The sequence below is a fragment of the Jaculus jaculus genome, chromosome 17, assembly GCF_020740685.1.
Source record: "Jaculus jaculus isolate mJacJac1 chromosome 17, mJacJac1.mat.Y.cur, whole genome shotgun sequence".
NCBI classification, from domain to species: domain Eukaryota; kingdom Metazoa; phylum Chordata; class Mammalia; order Rodentia; family Dipodidae; genus Jaculus; species Jaculus jaculus.
The window spans coordinates 57,097,680-57,122,949 of record NC_059118.1 but is presented as its reverse complement, the minus strand read 5'-3'; the positions used below and the strand labels follow the sequence as shown (position 1 = coordinate 57,122,949).

General features: G+C 45.3%; 1 protein-coding gene across 1 annotated transcript in view; it reads right to left on the bottom strand.

The window, feature by feature from the left end:
* Positions 1 to 3,732, bottom strand: part of LOC101606907 (TBC1 domain family member 7) — an 8,693-nt gene extending 4,961 nt beyond the window's left edge. The window contains exon 1 of the mRNA XM_045136366.1: positions 3,508 to 3,732. Within this exon, the coding sequence (XP_044992301.1) occupies positions 3,508 to 3,732 (225 nt within the window). The remainder of the gene's footprint in view (positions 1 to 3,507) is intronic.
* Between the last annotated feature and the right edge of the window lie 21,538 nt (positions 3,733 to 25,270).

Genomic DNA, 25,270 nt, shown 5'->3' with positions numbered 1-25,270 from the left:
GGACACATGTACTGGTGAACAAATCCCAGTCTAGCCCAGACCACAGCTAGAAAGCTGGGCTGTTTTCTAGCCAAGTTCCCAGGTTCCTTGTGGGATTTGAACGTAACGCCTGCATGGACTCATGTGTTGCTACACCTGGTTCTCTGGTGGTGGCACTGTTTGATAAGGATGTAGAATTTTTAGGAGCTGGAGTCTTGCTGGAGGAAGTGTGTCAGTGGGGACAGGCCTCAAGGTTTTATAGTCCAGCCATACTTGCTCGCTCATCACTCTGTCCTCCCGTTGCTGTGGCAATAGCACACCAGCGTCTCATTCCTGCAATGCCTTCCTTGCCATGAGGAGTTCTACTCTGGAACTAGAAGCCAAACTAAAACCTTTGCCTTCCATAAATTGCATCTGGTTGAGGACTTGGTCCCAGCAACAAAAAGTAACTGATACATTCCTTTCTGGGAGTTTTCTCTGAGAAAAGACTCCTAGGCATTACAGATTTACTAAGAGATGTATGGATGTGAAATGTCTCCCATGGGCACAGGCACTCAAACACTTGTTCCCCTGCTGATGGCATCATTTGGGGACGTTTAGAAGGTAGGGGAGGGAGTCACTTGGGGGGGGCTGTTATGGGTTATAGCTCAGTTATGATTCTTGCCTGTCATCCGATTCCTAGGATGTGAGCCCCAAGCTCCAGCTGCCGTGTACCCAGACATCTTAGCAGCCATGCTTCCCCCACCATGATGGACTGTTCCCTCTCAAACTGTAAGCCAAATGACTTCTTCCTCCCTCAAGTTGCTTCTGTCAGGTACTTGGTCACAGTGACAAGTAAAGCAATTAATTATTTTATTAGGCAATTGTGTTGACTTGAATGCAAAATGTCCCCCGTAGCCTCATATCTTTGTGACTAAGCCTCATGCTTAGTCCCTAACTGGTAGAGCCTTTGGGAGGTGGAGCCTTGCTGGAGGAGGAGTGTCACTGGGGGTGGGCCTTGAGAATTTTTTAGTCCAGCCCTGCACGTTAGCTAGCTTGGTTTCTTCTCTCTCTCTCTCTCTCTCTCTCTCTCTCTCTCATATAAAGATGTGAGCTGGAGCTGGCTGCCATGCTTTCTCCGCCATGATCAAACTTCAAAGGTGTAAGCTGAAATTGATCCTTTCCTCCCCAAAGCTACTTCTAGTTGGGTGTTTCAGCCCAGCTGTGAGAAGGTGACTGCTCATACCATTTACGTAGTACTGTGGCCCTAATGTCAACATAAAATAATTTTCCCATGTTCTCTTCTTAGCCTTCTGATCCCTCTATTTAATGTTGGGGATAAAGGAGAGAAGGGAAAGCAGGCATGGTGGCGCACGCCTTTAGTCCCAGCACTGGGAAAGCAGAGGTAGGAGGATCACTGTGAGTTCGAGGCCACCCATAGTGAATTCCAGGTCAGCCTGGGCTAGAGTGAGACCTTATCTCAAAAAACCAAACCAAAGAAAAAAAAAAAAAAAAAGGAGAGAAGGGAACACCAAGCTATTTGTTTTTCTAAGAATGAAATTAATACATGAAAATAAAATGAAGCAACTAAAGAAACATCTGATGTATTCACCTTTTTAGCCTTCCTGGAACTCTGAACCTGTTCTTTGGGGGAGTCTGGTATTGGGGGGGTGGGGGGTTGGCTGAGCTACATGAAGAAGTCATGGCCTGATTATCACAGCATGTGCAGGGCAGGAAAGGAAAGGAATTAGAGCAAGGAATGAGTGGCTGGGTGGAAGTGAGATGTCGTGGATGGGCATGAATGTGGAGGAGCCAAGGCGAGCATGGGCGTCTGTATGCTAAAAGATGCCGCTGGGTGCCCATGGGGCTTTTGTTGTTGTTGCTGCTGCTGTTTTGGGTTTTTTTTTTTTTGTTGTTGTTGTTGTTTTGAGACAAGGTCTTATGTAAACCAGGTTGACCTTGAACTTGCTATATAGCCAAGGATGACCATGACTTTCTGATCCTTCTGCTTCTATCCCCAGAGTGGTAGGATAACAGGCAGGCCTGTACCTCCATGACTGGTATTATGCAGTACAGAGGCTTAAACCCAGGGCCTCATGCCTGCTGGGCAAGCATTCTACCAACTGAGCCATATCTCTAGCTCTGGGACATCGTGGGGCATGGGATAAAAATCAAACCATTGTAACGCCTCTCTTTCTGGCATATGTTATATTACCAACCAGAGTGCTAAATATGAAAGCTCTGGAAAGCATGTTGTCTGCATCACTACCAGCTCCTTTTAGAATTGACCTGTATTTGTAAATAATCAGAAAAAAAATTGGCCAACTCACAATCCTGTCTGCCCATAGAGACAAAAGTCAATATTAGCAGTTCTATACTAAAGGTGGGTTCAGACTTTTTATTTTACTTATTTATGAAAAAGAGAGAGATTGAAAATGGGCATACCAGGGCTTCTAGCCACTGTAAATGAACTCTAGATACATGCAGCACCTTGTTCATCTGGCTTTACATGGGTACTGGGGAATCGAACCTGCGCCCCTAGGCTTCGTAGGCAAGGGCCTTAACTGCCAAGCCATCTCTCCAGCCCAGGTTCAGACTTTTCAAAGTGTGTGTGTTGTCTGTCTATGTGTGTAGCAGTTACTGTGTGTATGTAGCTGGGACATGGGACAAAACACCTAGTCAGAAGCAGCTTATAGGAGGAAAAGGTTTATTTTGGCTGACAGTTTTGAGGGGATGTATCATCGCAGCAGGAAATCCATGGCAGAGAAGACAGCCAGGGCGTCATACTTTGCCACAGAGAAGAAAAACAAGAGTGAGCTCCAGTGCTGGCAAGGAGGCTGGACTATCAAAGCCCAAGTCCTTCTCCCAGCAATGCTCCTCTTCCAGCAATGCTCTGCCTCCCAAAGGCTTTACCACTGGGGATGAAGCATGAGGCAGAATCACAAACACATGAGGCTGCTATCAGGGACACTGTACACTCAACCCCCCACAGTGTGGTACGTGTGTGTGTGTGTTTATATACATGTGGGCACATGCATGTGTGGGGGTGTGTATGTGGAGGCCAGAGGTTGACTTTGGGTGTCTTCCTCTATCTCCTCTTTATTTCACTGAGACAAAGCCTCTTACCTGAGCTCAGAACTCCCCTATTCAGCTCCTCTAGCTGGCCAGCTTGCTGAGTGCTAAGATTGCAGGCCTGCTACCACACCCCCAGGCATTTATGAGGGTGCAATCCAGTCCCTACACTTGAGCACCAAGTGCCTTGTGGGACTAAGTCATCTCTCCAGTCCTCTGATTTTTTTTTATTTTTTTATTTTTTTTATGGTGAGCCTAAAGCTTCCTGTGTAGCCCTGACTGATCTGGAGTTCAATTTCAGTGGCTCGGGCCTGTATCTCTCGCTCACTCTAAAATAAATAAATAAAAAGATGCAGGTGGGACAGAGGGCCACATTCAGATGGTGCTTCTTAATGAGCACAGGGCAGAAGGCAAGCAGTCTTAAGGAGGGTCAGCTGGTAAAAGATTCATCTACAGTTCAGCCAGCAGCAAACACACCTTGGAGGCCCCTGGAGGGCTCTGGGTATCTACTGCCGGGTCGGGCTGAGGACTCCCCGTGGGCTCTGTGCTGCTGCGGCGGGCCTGGACTCCCTCGGAGAGCCCAAAGGTACCTTCACAAATTGCCAGTCTTAAAGTCTGTATTGTACTCTGCGTAGACTGAGGGGCGCCGGTGGGGGGAGAGGTGATTCTGGTTAAGTGTCGGAACAGAGAGGGAGCGAGCATCGTTCAGCTGGGGAGCGGTGCCGCCTCTAGGAGCAGGAAAGCGTGGCCCGCCAGGGACCCAGAGAGAACATGATGGCATTTGTTTCCTGGGTTAAAAGTAAAATCCCTTGGGCTGGAGAGATGGCCCCGTGGTTAAGGCACTTGCCCATAAAGCCTAAAGGCACAAGTTTTATTTCCCAATAGCCCCACATAAATCCACATGTACAGTGGCGAATGCAGCAACTAGAGACCCTGGTGCACCTGTTCTCTCTCTTTTCCTCTCTCTCTGCCATGCCAGGCGTGGTGGCACACACCTTTAATCCCAGCACTCACGAGGCCGAGGTAGAAAGATCACTGTGAATTCAAGGCCAGCCTGGGCTAGCGTGAGTACCTGCCTCAAAAAAAAAAAAAAAAAAGTGAGGTCCCTTAAAACTCACACTGGAGCTAATTTGGGGGAAAACAGCTCTAAAACACGTGTTAATGTTCTGTTATCTGGACAGCAGTAACTGAAGTGAGAACTTTATCTCCTGAAAAGCAGTGAGGCAGGAGTTTCAGGAACTGTTTTGACCTCTTGGGACCTTGTTTCCACCTGCTTCACCTGGGTCCTGTTTCTTCAAGATGGACCAGGCTTGAGCCATGCAAGTCCACATGGCTCAAAGGAAGAGGGCAGGCAAGTTAAATTCTAAAGTGCAGACACTGGTGCATCCTCCATGAACATGTGGACAGTTAGGGCTGCAGAGTAAAGGGGGGTGGGGTAAAAGGAGTGCACCCAGAAAAGTGGCCGCTAGTATAAGGGCTGCTATGCAAGGAGGAGAACACTGACTTTCAGAGGAATTTATAGGCTCACAGCCACACGTCCCCAAAACTCAGGAAACTTCTATGAAGTACTGAACTGATGGTGTATGCAATGGCATGTCACTCTGTAGAGTAACAAATCACTGGGGGAAAATTCTAGATTGCCCACAAAGCCACCTCAGCAGCATGCAGCGAGACTTGAGCAAATCCAGAGAAGCAAGCCACTCCCATGGCAGCTCTGAGATACATCTACTCGGGTCTTAAGCGACGGCTTGATAGCAGCAAGTCTCTAGGTGCTACAGTGGCTTGTCCTGGTCACTAAAAACCAGTAGGGGGCTGGAGAGATGGATTAAATGGCATGGATTAAGGCACTTGCCTGCAAATCCTAAAGACTCAGTTGGACTCTCCAGATCCCACGTAAACTAGATGCACAAGGTGATGCACGTGTCTGGGGTTTGATTGCTGTGAATGGAGGATCTGGTGTGCCAATTCTCGCTCGCTCTCTCTTTCATAAATACAAAACCAGTAGGCAAGTGTGTGAGTCAGTGGAGTGGCTTCCATCTCTTTTTTTTTGTTCATTATTTATTTATTTATTTGAAAGTGACAGAGAGAGAGGGAGAGAAAGAGACAGATAGAGAGGGAATGGGTGCTCCAGGGCTTCCAGCCACTGCAAACAAACTGCAGACGCATGCGCCCCCTTGTGCATCTGGCTAACGTGGGTCCTGGGAAAACAAGCCTCGAACCAGGGTCCGTAGGCTTCACAGGCAATCGCTTAACCACTAAGCCGTCTCTCCAGCCCTTTTTTTTTTTTTTTTTTTGCTTCCATCTCTTAACAGTACCTGCAGGGCTGAGCAAACGGGCCTGAAGATTGGATTTCAGTGATGGGCTCTGGACCAGCCTTTGTTTCTTCCATGCTAACCCGATCCTGAGCCCATGGGTCAGGGGACACTCCTCTAAACTGAACAGATGGACGCATGAGTGGATTGTAGGGGATTTACCTTATCTAAACATATCACTTCTGAAAGGTCTTTTTGTAAGTGTTTTATCTGGGTCAAGGACACTGAATTGTTGTCAAAGAAAATACAAGGAGGCCTTAATAGATATGGGAGTGCAGGTTTCCACGCAGACCTCAGTGACTCCGGCCCTGTGACCGGGTTGAATGGCTTTGCAAGCCCTGGCCTCATTTCCAGAGAGCTTCCACCAGGAGGATGAAAGGCGTTGCAGCTCTGAAAAGGCTTCTGTCCTGGAGTGCTGGGGCAGCGGTCTCAGTGCCGACAGGCTGGGGGAAGAGCCCTTCCATGCAGGGCTCCCGTGCTAGCAGTCACCTGCACAAACGAGAGAATTTGTTGCCGTGAGGAAAGACAAGCCATCTTTTTGCTTTTAATTTCTCCAGAAGGAAAGGGCTCAGAATGAGAGCACAAGAAGCTAAATGGAGGTAGTTGCTCCCAACTGGAGAGATGCAGCCCTGGCCAGGAGGGGGCACTGTGGTTCAAATACCTGAAAAGCTTTAACTTTTAAAATTTTTTTTTTTTTTTTTTTTTTTTTTTTTTTTTTTTTTGCTGGGCATGGTGGCACACGCCTTTATTTTTTTTATTTAATTTTTTTTAATTTTTTTATTTTTTTTATTTATTTGAGAGCGACAGACACACAGAGAGAGGCAGATAGAGGGAGAGAGAGAGAATGGGCGCGCCAGGGCTTCCAGCCTCTGCAAACGAACTCCAGACGCGTGCACCCCCTTGTGCATCTGGCTAACGTGGGACCTGGGGAACCGAGCCTCGAACCGGGGTTCTTAGGCTTCACAGGCAAGCGCTTAACCGCTAAGCCATCTCTCCAGCCCTAAAAAAAATTTTTTAATTTATTTGAGAGAGACAGAGGCAGATAGAGAAAGAGTGGGCACACCAGGGCCTCTAGCCACTGCAAACTAGCTCCAGTTGCATGCACCACCTTGTGCATCTGGCTTATGTGGGTCATGGGGAATCAAACCTTACACTTTGCAGGCAGGCAGACACCTTAACCATTAAACCATCTCTCCAGGCCTAACGTTTTAAATTTTTATTTTGGTTTTTCGATTTTTAAAATACTCGAGAAAGGGAGTATGGGTGTGCCAGGGCCGGTTGCTACTGCAAACTCCAGGCACATGCATCACTTTGTGTGCCTAGCTTTCTGTGGTGTGGTGCTTTGAATTAGATGTCCAGTGTAAACCCATGCGTTCTGAGTGCTGGGTCCCCCAGCTGGCGGCAGTTTGGGAATTAGAGCCTCCTGGAGGAGGGGAGTTGTTGGGGGTGGGCTGATGTTGCATCCAGCTTTCCTTTGCCAGTGTTTGAAACACTCTCCTGCTGCTGCTGTTGGCCAGGAGGTGACGTCTGGCCTCTGCTCCCACTAGATATAAATGCTGTCCTCCCATGAGCTGCTTCTAGTTGAGTATTTATCTCAGCGACGTGAATGTAACTGCAGCATGCGGGTAGTGGAGAATCAAACCTGAGCTGTCAGGCTTTGCAAGCAAGTGCCCCTAACACCTGAGCCATTTCCCAAGTCTATGTATATTTTGTTTCAATAAAAAAAAAATGTTGGGGCTGGGGAGATGGTTCAGTAGTTAAAGGCACTTGCTTACAAAGCCTGCTGGCCCAGCTTCAATTCCCCAACCACCCACATAAAGCTGGATGCAAAATGTAGCACAAGCATCTGGTGTGTGTTTGCAGCGGAAGAGACTCTGGCACACACACACACATGTGGAAAGAAAGAAATAAAATTTGGCATATATATATATATACACACACACACATACACACACATACACATACATATACATATACATATACATACACATACACACACAAAAAAATTACCATCTTAACTGCCCTTAAGTGTACAGTGGTATTCAGTGCATTTATATTATACAATTGTGACTCAACTAATCTCTGAACATTAAAATTTATAATGAGACTTCTTTTGTACTTTTATTATTTTTGGTGTGTGCATGTGTGTGTGATGTGAGTGTGAGCATGTATGTGTCATGACATGTGTGGAGGTGAGAGTACAGCTGTCTTCACCTTGTCTGAGGCAGGCTCTCCCGTGTGCACCACCATGGTAGCAGTGTAGCTGGCCCTCAGTCTTCTAGGAGCTTCTCCTGTCTCCACCTCCCATCTCACCATAGGCACACAGGGCTTATAGATGCTTACACTGCAGTGTGTAGCTTAACATGGGTTCTGGGGACTTGAACTTGGGGCTCATGCTTGTAATGCTTGGTGCTTTATCCACTAAGCCATCACCAGCTCCTATAGTAACATTTTAAATATTTTTTTAAATTGTTACCTATTAATTTGAGAGAGAGGAAGAGGCAGATGGGGGGGGGATGGGCATGCCAGGGCCTCTAGCTACTGCAAATCAGTTCCAGACACATGTGCCACCATGCGCATCTGGGTTCCATGGATACTGGAGAAGCGAACCTGGGTTCTTTGGCTTTGCAAACAAGTGCCTTAATGGCTAATCCATCCCTCCAGCCCTGTATTAACATTATCAATTGACGTAATTATGTTTGTAGGGTACAATGACATTTCAGCGTCCATGTATAATGTGCAATGATCAGGTCAGGGTATTACTGCCTTAGACATGTATCATTTCTTTGTGTTTAGGAATTGTTTAAACCTTCTACTTTTAAATACTCCATTAATTGTTGGGATCATAATTGTCCCATTGTGTCAGAAGACAAAATCATTGCTCTTATCCAAGTGTACTGCAGTGCCTATAATAACTTCTCCATCCCTTTTTCCCTCAGACCCTTCCCAAACTTAGGTAACCACTATCCTGTGCTCTAATTCTTTGAGACAAACTTAAAAAAATTGTGTGTGTGTGTGTGTGTGTTTGTTTATTTGCAAGCAGAGAGAGAGAAGAGAGACAGAGAGAATGGGTGTTCCAGGGCCGCCAGCCACTGCAAACAAACTCCAGATGCACGTTCCACTCTGTGCACCTGGCTGTATGTGGGCACTGGGGAATCAAACTTGGGTTGTTAAGCTCTGAAGGCAAGTGCCTTAACCACTGAGAAATCTCTGCAGCCCAAGAACAACTTTTTGGCTTTCACATGTAAGTGAGAGCATATGACAGTTGTTTCTCTGTGCCTTCCATGTTGCAGGAAATGATAGGATTGTTTCTTCTTTATGTCAAGTAATGCTCCATTGTGTATACTTACACTTTCTTTCTTCATTTATCCATTGATGGGCATCTAGTAGATTTCATAGCTTAGCTAGGGGGACTAATGCTGCAATCAACATGTAAATGGAGATGTCTTTTCCACATACTGATTACTATAGTTTGGATCTGAAAAGCGTCCCCTACTTGAATGTTAATTTCTCTATAAGTGGATGCTCTTGGTGTTTCTCATGGTTACAGACAGCCAACACATTGGCTTCATTTTCTTTGAGGTAGACCCATTAGTGGGAGAGCTGGGTCACGTGGCAATACTTTTTCTGCTTTTGAAGACCCACGCTGTTTTCTGTAACGACTCTATTAGTTTACATCCCCATCAACACTGTATAAGAGGTCTCCTTGTAGCCTTGCCAAGATGTCCCTTTTTGTCTTGGATACTGGCCATTCTAAGTGGAATGAAGGACTGGGGAGGCTCTCAGTGGGCGCTTGCCCAGAATGCGCTGCAAATAAATAAATCCTAAGTAGAATGAGATGCTATTGTATGTGTTATATTTCCATGAATATTAGCAATATTTAGTATTTTAAATGCATGTGTGTGCACACATTTTGTGTGTGTGTGTGTGCATGCGCACATGCATATGTGTGTGCCATTGTTCCTCTTAGACACTGGTCATTTTTTTGTTGTTTTTGGTTTTGGTTTTTCAAGGTAGGGTTTCACTCTAATCCAGGCTGACCTGGAATTCATCTCAGGGTACCCTTGAACTCATTGTGATCCACCTATCTCTCTCTCTCTCCCAGTGCTGGTATTAAAGGCATGCGCCACCACACCCAACTACTGTCCATCTTTTTAAAGACGGGGTCTCTTACTGGTCTGGAGCTCCAGAGCTCAACAATTAGGCTAGACTGGCTGACCCGCAGGCTCTTGAGTGCGGTGCTGGCATTACACCACACTGCACACTGACCTTTAAATTGTTTTTAATTTTTTATTCTTTGTTTTTTTTTAAAGGCTTAGGGAGTAGAGAGCCCATGTGGGAATAAAGACACCCTCTCTGCCCCAGCCCAGACAGATAGACTGGGAGGGGTGGAGGAAGGCCTGCCAAAGCAGGGACCTGGAGGTTCAGGCATCTAGAGAGATGAACAGCCAAGAAGAGGCCTTTTTTGAAAAAAAAAAATTTGATAGCGACAGAGAGCGTGCCCAAGAGAATGAGTGCATCAGGGCCTCCAGCCACTGCAAATGAACACCAGATGCATGCGCCACCTTGTGCATCTGGCTTACATGGGTACTGGGGACTGGAGTCTTGAACCAGGGTCCTTACGCTTCACAGGGAAATGCTTAACCGCTAAGCTGTCTTTCCAGCCCCAGAAGAGACCTTTTTTTTTTAATTTTTTTAAATTTATTTTTATTTATTTGAGAGCGACAGACACAGAGAGAAAGACAGATAGAGGGAGAGAGAGAGAGTGGGCGTGCCAGGGCTTCCAGCCTCTGCAAACGAACTCCAGACGCGTGCGCCCCCTTGTGCATCTGGCTAACGTGGGACCTGGGGAACGGAGCCTCGAACCGCGGTCCTTAGGCTTCACAGGCAAGCGCTTAACCACTAAGCCATCTCTCCAGCCCGAGAAGAGACCTTTTTTAAAAACAAACAAACCAACAAAAATAACATGGGTTCTGGGGATCAAGCTCAGGTTCTCGTGCTTTCAAAGTAAGTAGCTTACCAACTGAGCTATCTCCCCTGCCCAATACTTAGTACTTTTCAAAATACCTATTGACCCTTTGTGTATCATCTGTTGAGAAATGTCTATTCAGCGCTGTTCCTGTTTTTAACCAGACCATTTTCTTTTGGTTGTTGGTTGTGGGCACGAGTCCCTTGTGGGATGTAATTTTACAGATGTCTTCGCCCATGCCAGCTGCCATCTGTTTGCTCTGTTGAGCCTTTTCTTTGCTGTGCAGAGCTGTTCAGGTAGCAGAATTTGTATTTGTCAACTTTTTCTTTGTTGTCTCTACTTTGGGGGTCTTATCCAAAACTATCTTTACACAGACCAATGTCCTAGAGCATTTGCCTGATGTTTCCTACTCGTGGTTGAGTAGCTGTCTGTCTTTCATGTAAGACTTTGGTCCATTTTGAGTTGCTGTTTTCTGTATATGGTGGTAGATGGGGGAAGTTTCTTCTGCATATGAATGTCCATTTTTCTCAGCACCATTCATTGAAGAGACTTTCTTTTCTCCACTGTCTTTTTCCAAAAAGTAATTGGCTACAAATGCATGGGGTTGTTTCTGGATCCTCTAGTCTCTGATCCACTGGCCTCTGTTTCTTGGGAAAGGAATCATGCTTGCTTGGTTGCCATGGCTTTGTAGCATGTTTAAAGTCGGGCATTGTAATCACACCAGTTTTGTTCCATTTACTTTGGCTAGTTGGGATCTGTTATTCCATACAAAGCTTAGGAGTGTTATTTTTTCTATTTCTATAAGAATGTCACTGGTATTTTAACAGAAATCGCATTGTCTATAGATACCTGCACATTCAATTTTTTTTTAATTCTAGGTTATTATACAAAGCAGTGGATTCCATCATTGCATCTTCAGCTGTTGGTATCATTTAATTTCTTCTCATTTTCTCTTCCTCCATATGTCCTCTTCTCTTCCAGCTGGTTCCCTTCTTCCTCCACCTGGTCTTCTTTTCTCCTATCTTACTACATTTATGCCATTACCCTCTCTGTTTCTCACCAGCTTGAAGATCTCTTCCACCTCTCTCATGATTCCTTTTCTAGCTTCATTACACAGATACACATATACAAACACACAGAAATTCATATGCAATTTTAAATCTAAATTCCACCCTACCTTGAAAAACCAAAAAACAATAACAACAACAAAAAAAATAGGTGGTTATAACAGTGTGGCTTATTTCTCGGTCCTCTGTTTTATTCAGTTGGTTATGTCTATTTTTTGTGCCAGTAACATGTCATTTTTAGTACTATGGCTCTGTAATATAGTTTGAGGACAGGTAGGGTATCACCTCCAACATTGCTCTTCCAGCTAAGACTTGCTTTGACTATTCAGGGACATTTGTGACTTATACAAATTTTAGGGCTGTTTTTCTCTAATTTTGTACAGAATGTCATTGGGATTTTGAGGAGGATTGCTTTGAATCTGTAGACTACTTTTGGTACTATAGTCATTTTCACATTAATTCCATCAACACATGAGCATAGGAAGTCTTTCCATCTTTTGGTGTCTTCTTCAATATCTTTCTTCAGTGTCTTAAGGTTTTCACTGTAGAAGTCTTTCACTTCCTTGGTTAGGTTTCCTTGTATGTTTTGAATTTTTTAATTTTTGTTTGAGAGAGACAGAGGGAGAAGGAGGCAGAGAGAAAATGGGCATGCCAGGGCCTTGCAGCCACTGTGAACAATTCCAGATGTATGCACTGCCCTGTACACATGTGTGACTTTGAACACTTGCATCACTTTTGCTTCTGGCTATGTGGGACCTGGAGATTGGAACAAGCGTTCTTAGCTTTCACAGGCAAGTGCCTTAATCGCTAAGCCATCTCTCCAGCCCTCCTTGTATGTGTTTTGAAAAATTATTTATTTATTAGAGGAAGACAGAGAAAAAGGTATGTTTGTACCAGAGCCTCCTGCCAGATGCAAGTTCCCCTTCATACATTTGGTTTTATGTGGGTACTAGGGAATCAAACCTGGGCCCAGGTTGTCGGGCTTTGTAAGCAAGTGCCTTTAACCTCTGAGCCTTCTCCCCAGGCCTACTCCTGTGTGTTTTAAGCATTTTTTTTGTTTATTTTTATTTATTTGAGAGTGTCAGAAAGAGAAAGAGGCAGAGAGAAAGAGAGAGAATGGGCATGCCAGGACCTCCAACCACTGCAAACAAACTCCAGATACATGGGCTACCTTGTACATACAGCTTACGTGGGGTCTGAGGAATAGAGCTTCGAACTGGGGTCCTTAGTCTTCACAGGCAAGCACTTAACCACTAAACCATCTCTCCTGTGATTTTAAAAAAGCTATTGTTAATGGAATATTTTCCCCCAGTTCCTTTCCTGCTATATTGCTGAAAGTGTTTAGCAAGTGTGAGAGGGTTTTCTAGTGGGGGCTGGGATCTTTCAAGCATAGGGTCAGGTCTGCAGATACAGACAATTTGACTTCTTCCTTTCCCATTTGTGTCCCGTTTATTTCTTTCTCTTATTGCTCTAGGTAGGGTTTTGAGCATTATACTGAATGAGAGGAGAAAGAGTGGACACCTCATGTAAGGAAGTCGCTTACCCTCCCACTGGCAGGGAGGATGCAGCTGAAACGTGTTTGACTTCTTTCTTCCTGACTTCCTTCTCTTCTCCTGCTCTTCTGTTGCCTTCACTACCTTCATGGGTTTGCTTTACCAGCACACACAGAGGTCATGTGTAACTACCACCTTACTCAGCAGCAAGGACAGTGTAGTCATCTGGATGTCCCCAAAGCATGGACATGGGATGTCTTTCTGACTTTTGTCCTCAATTTCTTTCATCAACGTTTATGATTTATAATGTACAACTCATCAACATCATTAATTACATATGTTACTTTTGTTTTGCAGCTTTTGTGAATGGGATTGTTTTCCTGATTTCTTTCTTGGTAATTTTGTTATTAGTATGTTAAAATGCAATTTTACTGTATATATTTATCAGTTCTGATAGATTTTGGAAGAAGTCTTTAGACTTTTCTGTATGAGAAGTCATGTCACTGAAGATGGGATAATTTGATCTCTTTGTTGGCTACTTAAATACCATTTCCCTCTTTCTCTAAAACTCTGGCTAAGACATCCAATATTGTGTTTAACAAGAGTAGTTAATATGGACATCTTTGTCTTGTTTTTGATCTGATAGGAAATTATCTCAGCTTTTCCTATTTCAAGATGATACTGGCTAGAGGTTTTTTTCATGTATAGCCTTAATTGTGTTGATGTGTGCTTCTTATATTTCTTTTATTTAGGAGTGTTGGGATTATAGATGTGTGCACCACTTTATGTCTGGCTTTATGTAGGTGCTGGGCACTTGGAACCACTAGGCTTGTGAACTAGTGTTTTAACTGCTGAGCCATCTCCTCAGTCCCCATTTTATTTTATTTTATTTTTTACTGCCTATTTTTTTATACCTTTGTTCCCTCTTTCTTGTTTTTCATACTTGTGATTTACTGTTTTTCTTTTCTTTTTTTTTTTTTTTTTCTTTTTTTTGAGGTATGGTCTCACTCTAGCTCAGGCTAACCTGGAATTGACTGTGCAGTCTTAGGGTGGCCTTGAACTCACGGCAATCCTCCTACTTCAGCCTCCTGAGTGCTGGGATTAAAGACATGTGCCACCATGCCCAGCTTGCTGTTTTTCTTAATAAAGTTTGATTCAGTTTTTGTCTTAATTAATAGACTTACAACATAGATTTCTTTCAAAAAAAAAAAAGCCATCACAAGTGATGAGATCAATCTTAAATACTATTGTGCAAAAAATGTCTATCCTTATGAAGGGAAGAAGAAAAGGTATAGAACAATGTTTATAGTATACATAGTGTGAGTGAATGTTTTTGCTCGAGAACTTCAGGATGAGAACACAAATCTTTGATGGTCAATACCCACAGAAAAAGAAAAATGAGACTGAGACAGAAGAGATTTGTAACTTTCATTATATCCTTTCATATAATTTGAATTATTTAGTTTGGGTTATGCTTGTGTTATTTGCATTTGAAATTTCTCCACTCATGTGATGTCAGGTATTCTGTTTGGTCTCCTCAGTGGGTAATATTAACTGAAGTTGGATATGTGTTGGGCCTCATCTTCTGTCTGAAACTCCGCTCAGCTGGTGTGGTATAGTGCCCCAGGTGTGCTTGTGTTGAGATTGCCCTTTTGATTCTGACACATGACTATGTCTAGGAGAAATTTAAAACTAAAAAAGCTGTTTTATTATTCAAATTACATTCAGTAAGCATGAGAAAATTATAGTCAAGAATAAGGGCCAAAGGAAGGCTATTCTGCTACACTTTGGGGACTCTCAACTCTATTTTGGTGTTTCTCTTTGGCAGTCTGGGGAAACTAATGCCTAATTCTGAGGATACTGGCTCCCATCCCACCTGAAGGGTGTTAAATGTGTAAAACAGTATGCTTATGATGATGCCAAAGAAACAAATTATATTTCCACATAGTTATCAAGCTTCTAAAAATGATAGGTAAATGTATGAGGCTTTTATTGATGCATTAAATAAGATGTGGTGTAGTAATGAGTACAAATGCTGTGCTAAAATATCTGAACAGGGCTGGAGAGATGGCTTAGCAGTTAAAGCAGTTGCCTGTGAAGCCTAAAGACCAGAGTTCAATTCTCCAGTACCCGTGTAAGCTAGAGTCACAAGGTGGTGCATGCTTCTGGAATTCTTTTGCAGTGGCTGGAGGCCCTGATGTATCCATTCTCTATCTGCCTCTTTCTCTTTCTCTCACTCCCTCTTTCTCTTTCAAATAAATTAAAAAAAATATTTTTAAATACTTTAAAACTATCAGGACAGCCAATAGTAATCCTGGAAGTACATGGGATCTCAGTGTGCTGAAGGCACGGGTAAGCTGGCATCACTGTGATGATGTCACACTGAAGGCAATGCTCAGGGTCATTCAGCATTTGTGAGACTCAAGACACACCACTTCTCTCGCCTAAGCCCAGAGACCTGAATTTGTCCTTCAAGTCAGCTATCACTGGCCAACATGGAGAATGTGGGAAGGTGGGTGGAGGACAGGGAGAGAACCAGGGTGGGGAACGAGAGCAGGCTGGGAAGGAGTGGGACCCAACCAGAGAAGGGAAGGATGCCTCCCTCCGACTTGGTGTTTTCCAGGTCAGATGAAGCAAGTAGATACAACCTGTGTTAGCTGATCAGGAAACAAATGGAAGACTTTTTCACATGACCGCAGTCTATGTGGACGAATGGGTGGATGGATGGATGGATGGATGGATGATGATAGCAAGAGGTTGTAAGAAAATAAGGGAGAAACCCAGACATCACAGGCAACCCAACAGAGCAGGAGATCCAGAACAGACCTGATGCCTGAGCCAGGAAGACCGAGGGCACAGAAGCCAGGGGCTCAGAGACACTCATGAGCATCCTCGTCTGCTCTGCTGGGAGCCTCCTGCTGAAACGCTCTGCCATAGGAGAAGGGAGGCAGTTACTTCAGAGGCCTTATGTGCACAAGAAGGTGAATGGCAGATGCTGAGCAGCAAGGGCCCAAGGGGCCCAGGAGTGGAGAAAAGGAGCGAGTAGCGTAGCAGATACTGAATCCTTGAAGTTGTCAGGCTTGAAGAATTTACAAATCAGAAAAGCAACAGGGAAGATGGAGGGCATCCAAGGCATTCTTGGGTTTGTGGATGGTACTTACTCTACACAATGGTGAACACTGAAAATTTTTCCAGCAAAGGCTAACAGCTGGGTAGCTTTGGACAGACCTAGGAGTGAATCAGCCAGGCTTTCTAAAGTTCCTACAAGAACTCTTCCCTCATTCCTTCTCATCTGCCTCCCTCTTCCTCATCCTGGCTGTTTCTCCAGAACACAGGTGAAGGCCTGCCATCCACAGGTAGAACCTACTTCATGTAGTTCATGTGACAGAAGCTTGTCTTCATAGCCTCCCTATCTTCTGGCAGAACTCCCTGGCCTTTCATCTGGTTTTGCTCTTTTTTTTTGTAATGATTTCATTTTATTTTTTATTTATTAGAGACAGAGTAAGAATAGGCATGCCAGGGCATCTAGCCACTGAAAATGGACACCATATGCATGTGCAGCCATGTGCATCTGGCTTTCATGGGTCCTGGGAGAGTCAAACTTGAGTCCTTAGGCTTTGCAAGCATGTGCCTTAACCACTAAGCAATCTCTGCATCCTGAGGTTTTACTCTTGACATAGGCTATGGCTCCTGCATCAGCCCTCTCCTCCTCTTGCTGGCCCCTTATTGCCCAGCTCTTCTCTCTTTTCTCCCCATTCCTCCCTCCAGCTTCCTCCATGATCAGTGGAGTTGCTCTTATTCCCTCTTTTCTCTTCTCAGTCCTGCTTTTTCCACAGTCTGTGAGGTTTGCCTAGATTCAACCATGACAGCTGCTCCAAGGCTAGCTGGTGTTCTGTGTTGGGGCAGAAACTGGAGTGTTGGGTCTAGATTGTTCAGCTTAGCTCAGAGAGGAGCCGCTTCATCTGCCTGCAAAGCCACCACAGAGAGACAGCCTGAGAAGGCCCTTCCCTCTGGTTATGTCTGCTTGGTCTTTCTGGTGAGGTGCCCTTTCTCAAGAGGATCTCAGCCTCACCTAGACCTTGAGACTATTTTGTTTTAAGATAAACTTAGTAACTTGGGGGTACTGAAGACTGACTCTCAACTTATGCTTTGTGCCTACATCCTGGCTTGATGGACCATCTTAGGATCCCCTTTCCCCCAGGCAGTGATGACCAATGAGAAGTGGATGTGTGTGTTCCAGATTGTGATTCTGTGATTCTGTGACTGAGCCCCAGTGATTACCAATAAATGAATCTCTGCCACAGCTTCTTTTTTTTGGGGGGGGGGCAATAGAATGTGTGTGAGAGAAAATTGGTGCACCAGGGCCTTCATCCACTGTGATCAAACTCCAGACACATGCAACCCCTTGTATGCATGGGCGACCTTGCGAGCTTGCATCACTGTGTATCTGGCTCATGTGGGACCTGGAGAGTCGAACACGTGTTCTTAGGCTTCACAGGCAAGCATCTTAACTACTAAGCCATCTCTCCAACCCCAGCCCAGCTTCTTAAACTGTGAGTGGTGATCTCCTGAGGTTATATTACCAAGTGTATGAATGTGCAGCCACTTAAAATCCATAATCAAATGCATAAGGAACCCACGGTGTTTCTGTCCATGCTGGCCAGTCCTTATTCTTCATTGCAGTTTTGGTCCTGAACACACATGTGCACTTTGCACAGTGCATGCTAAGTGTGGTTTGAGCCAACAGGATGAGAACCAGCACTTAGGTGATAAAGCTATTTTCACGATAACATATTTAGAGGAAGTCCAATGACCAGGTTAAATACAGTGGAGTTTATCTGGCATCAGTGGTTGGACCACAGTAATGTCACAAAGGCTCAGGAATTTGCCCAGTGAGCTGTCTCAGATAAGAAAGCCTGGACTTGAATGAACAGGTAAGGAAGTTTGAATGGGTTTAACTGGCACCAGCAGTCTTGGAGCAGTTCTGTTGAAGGGAGCTGTGTTTGTGACTTGGCACTAACTCTATAAAGGGAGAAGTCTTTTTCACCTTATCTTGACTTCTTGGGCAATCTTCCATCAGGAGCTGGGACAAAATACAAGGCTATCAAAGCAAAGAGGTCTTTGTTTGTTTTCAGTCTAGCCCAGGCTGACCTGAAACTCATTTTGTAGCCCCAGGCTGGCCTTGAATTCACAGTGATCCTCCTACCTCTGCCTCCCCAGTGCTGGGATTAAAGGCGTGCACTACCAACATGAGGCTTCAAAAAGGTCTTTTCTGTTTAAACAAGAATCAAGCAAGTGTGGCTCAATAAGACAGGACCTTACTACTTAAAATGAGATCATAGCATTTTTCCAATTTCTATGTAGAGATCTGTATACTTCATCCATTGTAACCCACTAGGAAAAGTCATTTCATTTTTCAAGTTGAATTGCTCAGACTTGTCACAACAGGTACTTAAAATGTACGGGCAGACAAAGCAGGAAGTGAACGAAGGTGGTTGTGTGTGTCTAGAGGTCAATAGACAGGGGAGAGCACAGAGTTCTCACTGATCAGTAGGGAGAGCTTGGATGAGTTGCTGTGAAACTGGGGCTGTTCCATAGGCAGCAGTCGGGGTCTGACCACATTCTGTACAGGTTGAATATCCCTTATCTGAAACGCTTGGCCCCAAAGTGTTTGAGATATGAAGTTATTTTTTAACTTTCATTTTTTTTGTTTTTTCAAGGTAGGCTCTCACTCTAGCCCAAGCTGACCTGGAATTCTCTCTATATTCCCAGGTTGGCCTTCGCAGTGCTAGGATTAAAGGTGTGCACCACCACACCTGACAAGATCCTGAAATTTCTTGCTTTTGTTTTGGATTTTGGAATACATCAGTATTGGGTGAGCACCCTTAATCTGAAATGCTCCAAAATACACAACTTTTTGAGCATTATGTTGCCACTCAAAAAGTTTCAGATTCAGGGCTGGAGAGATGGATCAGTGGTTAAAGGCACTTGCTTGTAAAGCCTACTGGCCCAGGTTTGATTCCCCAGTACCCATATAAAGCCAAATACACAAAGTGGCACATGTGTCTGGAGTTCATTTATAATGGCAGGAGGCCCTGGCATGCCCATTCTCTCTCTCTCCCTTTCCTCTCTCTCAAGAAAATAAATATTCTTTTTTTTTTTTTTAAATATTTTATTTATTTATTTGAGAGCGACAGACAGAGAGCGACAGACACAGAGAGAAAGACAGATAGAGGAAAGAGAGAATGGGCGCGCCAGGGCTTCCAGCCTCTGCAAACGAACTCCAGACGCGTGCGCCCCCTTGTGCATCTGGCTAACGTGGGACCTGGGGAACCGAGCCTCGAACCGGGGTCCTTAGGCTTCACAGGCAAGCGCTTAACCGCTAAGCCATCTCTCCAGCCCTATTCTTTAAAAAAAAAAAAAGTTTCAGATTTCAGTCTGGGTGTGGTGGCACACAACTTTAACCTCAGCACCCTGTGAACTGAGGTAAAAAGATCGCAATGAGTTCTAGCTCAGCATGGGCTGGAGACCCTTCTTAGAAAAAGAAAAAAACATCAGCATTCAGAGAACTTTGGGTCTGTGATTTTCAATGTTCAATCTGCATAATTTCCAATTTACAAAGCAAGAAATAAGCCTACATTGGAAAGAATCAACATCATAAAGAAAACCTCTGAAAGAAGACTGAAAATGCTCATAAACGCTTAGGGTTCTGACATCCAGTGTGTGCTGACTCCCAGGTCACTTTGCTGGAAGAAATGGAGAGGCGGGAACCCCATCTCTCCACCACCAGCATTTAGTTAGAACACCTCTGGGACTCCCTGCGGAAAGAATGCGAAGCTGTGGGAATGTTCTCCATGAACCACACTAACCTAGATGGACGAGGAGACTTGACAGCGTGATCTGACGGCACAGACTGAGTTCTGAAGGTTTTCGTGTCATGACCGGCTTGCTCACAAAGGAAAGAATAGGAAGGTCTATTTTATCTGTTTAGGAGGAGGGCACAGGCCAGAAGAAACACTTGTGTGTATTCTACAAGACATAGTAGAAAGTAGAAAGGCCAGTGCACCCACGAGAGACCCCATGTCACGCCAAGTTCACATGAGGCAGAGCTGTCTCTGGTGGCCACCCCCAAGCACTGCTAAAACAGAAGCAGGCCAACCCATGTGGTTTGTTTTGAGATAGTGTCTCATCCAGGCCAGGATAGCTTATAATTCACTGAGTAGCGAAGGATGACCTTGAACTCCTGATCCACCCAGTCTCCACAGTCCAAGTGCTGGGACTGCAGGATAAGCATCATGCCTGACTTTATATTAAAATAGAAAATTCTACAATTCGCTCCCCTGCTCTAAATGCTATATTGGCACTTCCTTACCTAAACTGACCTTTTTTTGTTTTTGTTTTTAATTCTTTTATTTATTTCTGAGAGAGACACGGGGAGACAGAATGGTAACGCCAGGGCCTCCAGCCGCTGCAAACAAATTCCAGACACATGGGTCACCTTATGCATCTGGCTTACATGGGTCCTGAGGCATCAAACCTGGGCCCTTTGGCTTTGCAGGCAAATGCCTTAACCACTAAAAGCCATCACTCTATCTCTGAGCTGGCTCAAGAAGCCTGGGTCACCTCCTCTCCATTCTCACAGTTCCTGAGTATGGTTTCAACCTGATGGCTCCATTTCTCACCTTGCGTAATTTAGGTGTCAGAAGCACATCTATTGACTCCCATGGTCTAGCTTCGTGAGTGCCAGCCTCTCGACAGCCCTGCAAAGCACCCCTCCATGCTTCTGGTGCCACACACTGGGCACTCCCTAACTTGGGAGCTCCTGGGTCTAAAAAGACGAGACCAAGCTGGAATCTTATCTTCTTTTATGTCTTTATTTGCCCCTTCATCCTCCACCCAACAACGCAAATCATGAAGGACAACCGGGAGTGGCAAAGGACAGCTGGCTGGGGATGTGAGCCCCGGCCTCGTGACACAGATGACAGGGTGCCCCCAGCGTGGACACTGGGCTGCGGAGTCCCAGCAGGAGGCCCACCTCCAGCCCCATAGCAGTTTGGTCTTTAAAACACAAAGCACAATTGCATTCATTGTCCTCTTTTTAGTCTTTAATAATAAAAGGAAAACCCAAACCTTCTATAATTTATAAGCTATTTTTGCTATCTACATTATATATAAAATATAGACTCTTTATAACACACATCTTTTCCCTTGATAAATAACTTTAAAATATCTAGTATACATGCCTTGACTTTTTATATATGTTTGGTTTTATACATATATACACATATATATTCATGTTTGTAAAACACAATAAATACATACTTGACAATGAAAACCAAATCAATGCAATTTTGGCTTTAAAAAAAAAAAAACAGAAAAAAATATCCCACACGTGAACAACAAATGAAGTACTATAAAAGCACCAGGCAGCAAACAGAAAGCCATAATTGCTAGAAAGTTCTCCCTCCCTGGACAAGGCACGGGGCAGAATAAAGGAGTGGATCAGGTCACGGGTGTTGGTTTCTTAACCTGGGGTTTGACTCGGCATCACAAATAAGCTATCACATTTGTAAGGAGAAACCAAGGGCTCATTCAACAGTCTAGCCCTTGAGGTGGCTGCAGAAGACAGCAGAGAGCTGGACAGGGCAGACACACAGTGACATGGTGACTCCATGGCCATTGTGATTTCCTGCTGTGCCTGGCCAGGCAAGCGTCGCATTGTCGATCACCGCACTAAGCATGAAGCATTGCACCTGGCATGTTCTCTCTATTGGTCTAGTTGCTGCTGGTGTAAACAAAGGGTGTTCAGTAGCGCAAAACTGAGTCAGGAGCTGGACAGAGCCCGCGGCAATGGCTCTGGCAGATAAGGACTGTGATACAGGGGAGAAAAGGCCACTGGGCCATTACCTTCTACTAAGTGCCAGCTTCCCTTCTGGACTCCAACAGGACCACTGAACCAGTCAGTGTGGAGAAGCTCAGGGGGACTCAACACCTCTACAGAGAAGCCCTGAAAGTCCTCGGCCACTTGGGTCTGTCTCTGAAACTGAGCATAGCCCCATGTCACAGCTCTGCTGACCCAGGCAGGCAGCATGGTCACTGCCTGTGAAGCCACTGGAACCCCACTGCAAACCGAGTCACAGAACAGTCCGCCTCCATCTGCCTCCCTCTCCCAAAAGGAAACTGAAATGTTCCAAAGGTGTGGCTTTTTAAAATAGAGTTCATGTTTTTTGTTTTGGTTTTTTAAAATCACCTTTTCTAAAAAGTTCCTCAATGTCATAGCCTCTGCCACGTAAACTCCAGGAGTTTGATTGGCAAAGAAAGTATCCAGTGGGTGGAGCAGGAGCCCTAGGTGAGTGGCAGCTGAGGTTGGCATCCAGCAGCGGGCAAGAAGCCTGAAGAAATCCCCAAGGTGAACATCTGAATTTCTTTCCCCTCTCCTCCAAAATAACATACAAATTAGAGATAATTGTTCAGTGACAAAATGGAAAAATCTAAAGACAGCTCATTTTTCTGAGTACATTCAAGACATAATTGAGGCTGGGATGTGGTTCAATGGGACAGCGTTTGACAGCATGTACAAACCTCTGAGCTCTATCCCCAGCACACATGCACAGTCTTTTAAGACATAACTGAGTTTCTAAAATGTGGATTTTTACCTGCCATAGCTTAGGGAATACTGTCCAGTGCAGGTCTTGAGCCCGAAGTCCATTTTTCCCACCCACTGGATGGGGCTCCTTTCTCTATCTGGGAGCTGGGCTTCCGCCTGAGTTCACTGCTGAAGAAGCAGCTGTCACTTTTCCTCTCTAGTATGTAAAATGAAGGGACTGATATATTGCACTATGACATCCCCTTACATGCAATTGCATTGATTTTCTCTTAGGATATCATTAGCAAAGCTGATGTCCTTCTATGCTCAATGAGAGAGAGAGAGAGAGAGACAGAGCATCATTAGGTCAGAAACCCAACATAAAATCACAGCTCCAAGTCAACAACCAGAGGACTGGAGAGGGAGCTCAGCCAGTAAAATACAATACGATGACCCGAGTGTATCCCCAGAACTCGTGGAAATGCTGGGGTAGGTGGTGGGCACTTGTCAGCACTAGGGAGGTGGAGCTGCTGGCTAGTCAGTCTAGCCTAATTAACGAGCTCTGGGCCAGTAACAGACCCTGTCTCAAAAGAGCTGAATGACAGACCTGAACATGAGACCTGAGGTTGTTCTGACCTCCACACACATGGCAAATGCACCCACATGCATACAAGCACATATACACACCCCACACACGTTAAAAAAAAAAAATCCAGTAACTGCGTGAGCCATGAAGCCAGTAAGAGTGTGACAACACAAATCAACACAAATGCACAGCTCAAACCCAAATCATACGCTCCTTCCCCCCGCCCCCCCCCCCCCCCCCCCCCCCGGCCCCAAGGAAAGATATCTTGCTATGTTACACTCAGGCCCTGGAAGCAAAGTGCAGTGCCATCCATCATAGCCGGTAACGCCGCCACCGTCCCCAGCGCTCAGGGCTGCTGCGTCCCTCACAATCACAGATCAATACTGCAAGTCCATCTTTCAAGAGGCTGAGTGATACTTCCATTTTGGAAGGGGATGGCAAATCAACTACTTCTGTTTGCAGCTTTCATAAATGACCTGCTGGCAGGACATCAAACGTCACATCCTGAGAGAGTTTAGAGCTATGGGTCTCAGTCTGTCACAGCTGCTCCTTGGGGTGGGGGGGGGATGAGCACTCTGCGGAGGGCTTTCTAAGGGCTCTTCCTGCTTGATGAGAACAGCACAAGCACTACCTGGTGTCTGCTCACCTGCTGTGTGACTTTGAACGAGTCACCTGCTCATCGGTTCAAGGGGAATGATAGTACCCAATAGCATGGGATTAATTTTCTGAGAAGATGTGCTTACAATACGTTGCACGCCGTGGTTGAGTCTTAGAGCCAGCCAAAGCTGCATGTCGAGTGCTAGCAATAGCTGATGCAGTGGTACTTGCTGCCAGATAGGCCAAGGTGTGTCAGACACCCCACGATGCAACTTTCCAATAGAAGGGCAAAGTCTTAAAGGAACTGGCTGGTCACAGAGTCTCTCCCGAAGATTGGACGGTTTGGATTGGTTTGCACACAAGCCCAGGCCATTCTCAAACACTTGTGGACACCCCATAAACCCTGACCTCCCTCCTCGCTGAGAACCTGGACTTCCGCAGAAGCACTCAGAAGCATCCACACAATGATGGGAACAAGGCAGGAGGGGGGACCTGACTGGAAGCACACCCCTCCTCCACGCTCTGCCTCCGTTAGGCCCATGAAGCACAGTACAGAAATGAGCAAGGGGCTGGGTCACTGCTGCCTCCGTCTAGATCAACATCAGAATGCTGTTACAGTCCTGCGATTTTAGCCTCAGGTTGCTGCTTCCAATGAAAAACTTGCAGGTCAAGGGCAGAAGGAGCACTAAAGTCTCTCAAGTCATCTGCTGTCATCTTTACATCAACACGATGAGCTACCTGCTTTTCTTCCTCTTTTTCCCACCACTACTGCATGCATTTCAGTAGACAGGATTTGAGTACTAACATTTTTTCATGCTTCTTCTAAAATATGTATTTTCCTATATTCCCCCAGCCTCAAGGATTTGTCACAGAGCTCAGAGGCCTCGGGTGTGTGTGTGGGGGGGCACTATCAAGTATTATAGGAACACAGAAACATTGAATTGAACCCCCAAGAATATCTGCCAAGATAAATGACTTATAAAAATGAGCGCCATGGAGTCTCCTACTTTCCTTTCATCCTTAATCACAGCCTTTCTGGATAACTAGGAAAAAGATCCGTTTCCATAAAACATACTTCTCTAGAGGCCAACTTTGAGCAAGAACCCAAACAGCCCATGACATGATCCTGTGTTCCAACCGGCCCTGGAAGATTTTCAGTCCACCACATCTCTAGTTCTGAATTGAGAGCTGGACACTAGTCATGAGGGTGTCCACTGGGCAGCTGGCCAAGAACTTGCAGTTTCAGCTGACTAGCTGTACCATGCTGCAGGAGGGCCCCAGCCAGTGGTGATGACAGCAGCCCACCCCCTGCTGTTCCAACTCGGGTGACTGTACTTGTGGTCACCAGGGCTTCACAGCGTCTCTCCACCAGGCAGGAGCATAAAGGAGGCACTGATTAAACCCTTTTCACATGTTGCCTACTCAGTCTGGGGCGGGCGCTAGGACCCCGTGATTTCCCTTTTACTGCCAGTTGCACGCCAAAGATGTCCAATGGACTTGAGTGAGCCTGTGAGCTAAGCTAAGCAGACTTAAAACAAACCCATCCAGCTTCACAAATGTTAAGGGGGAGGGGAGGGAGGAATGAACACTTAACAAAACACAGCCAACAGAAGGATTTCTCCCCTTCTTC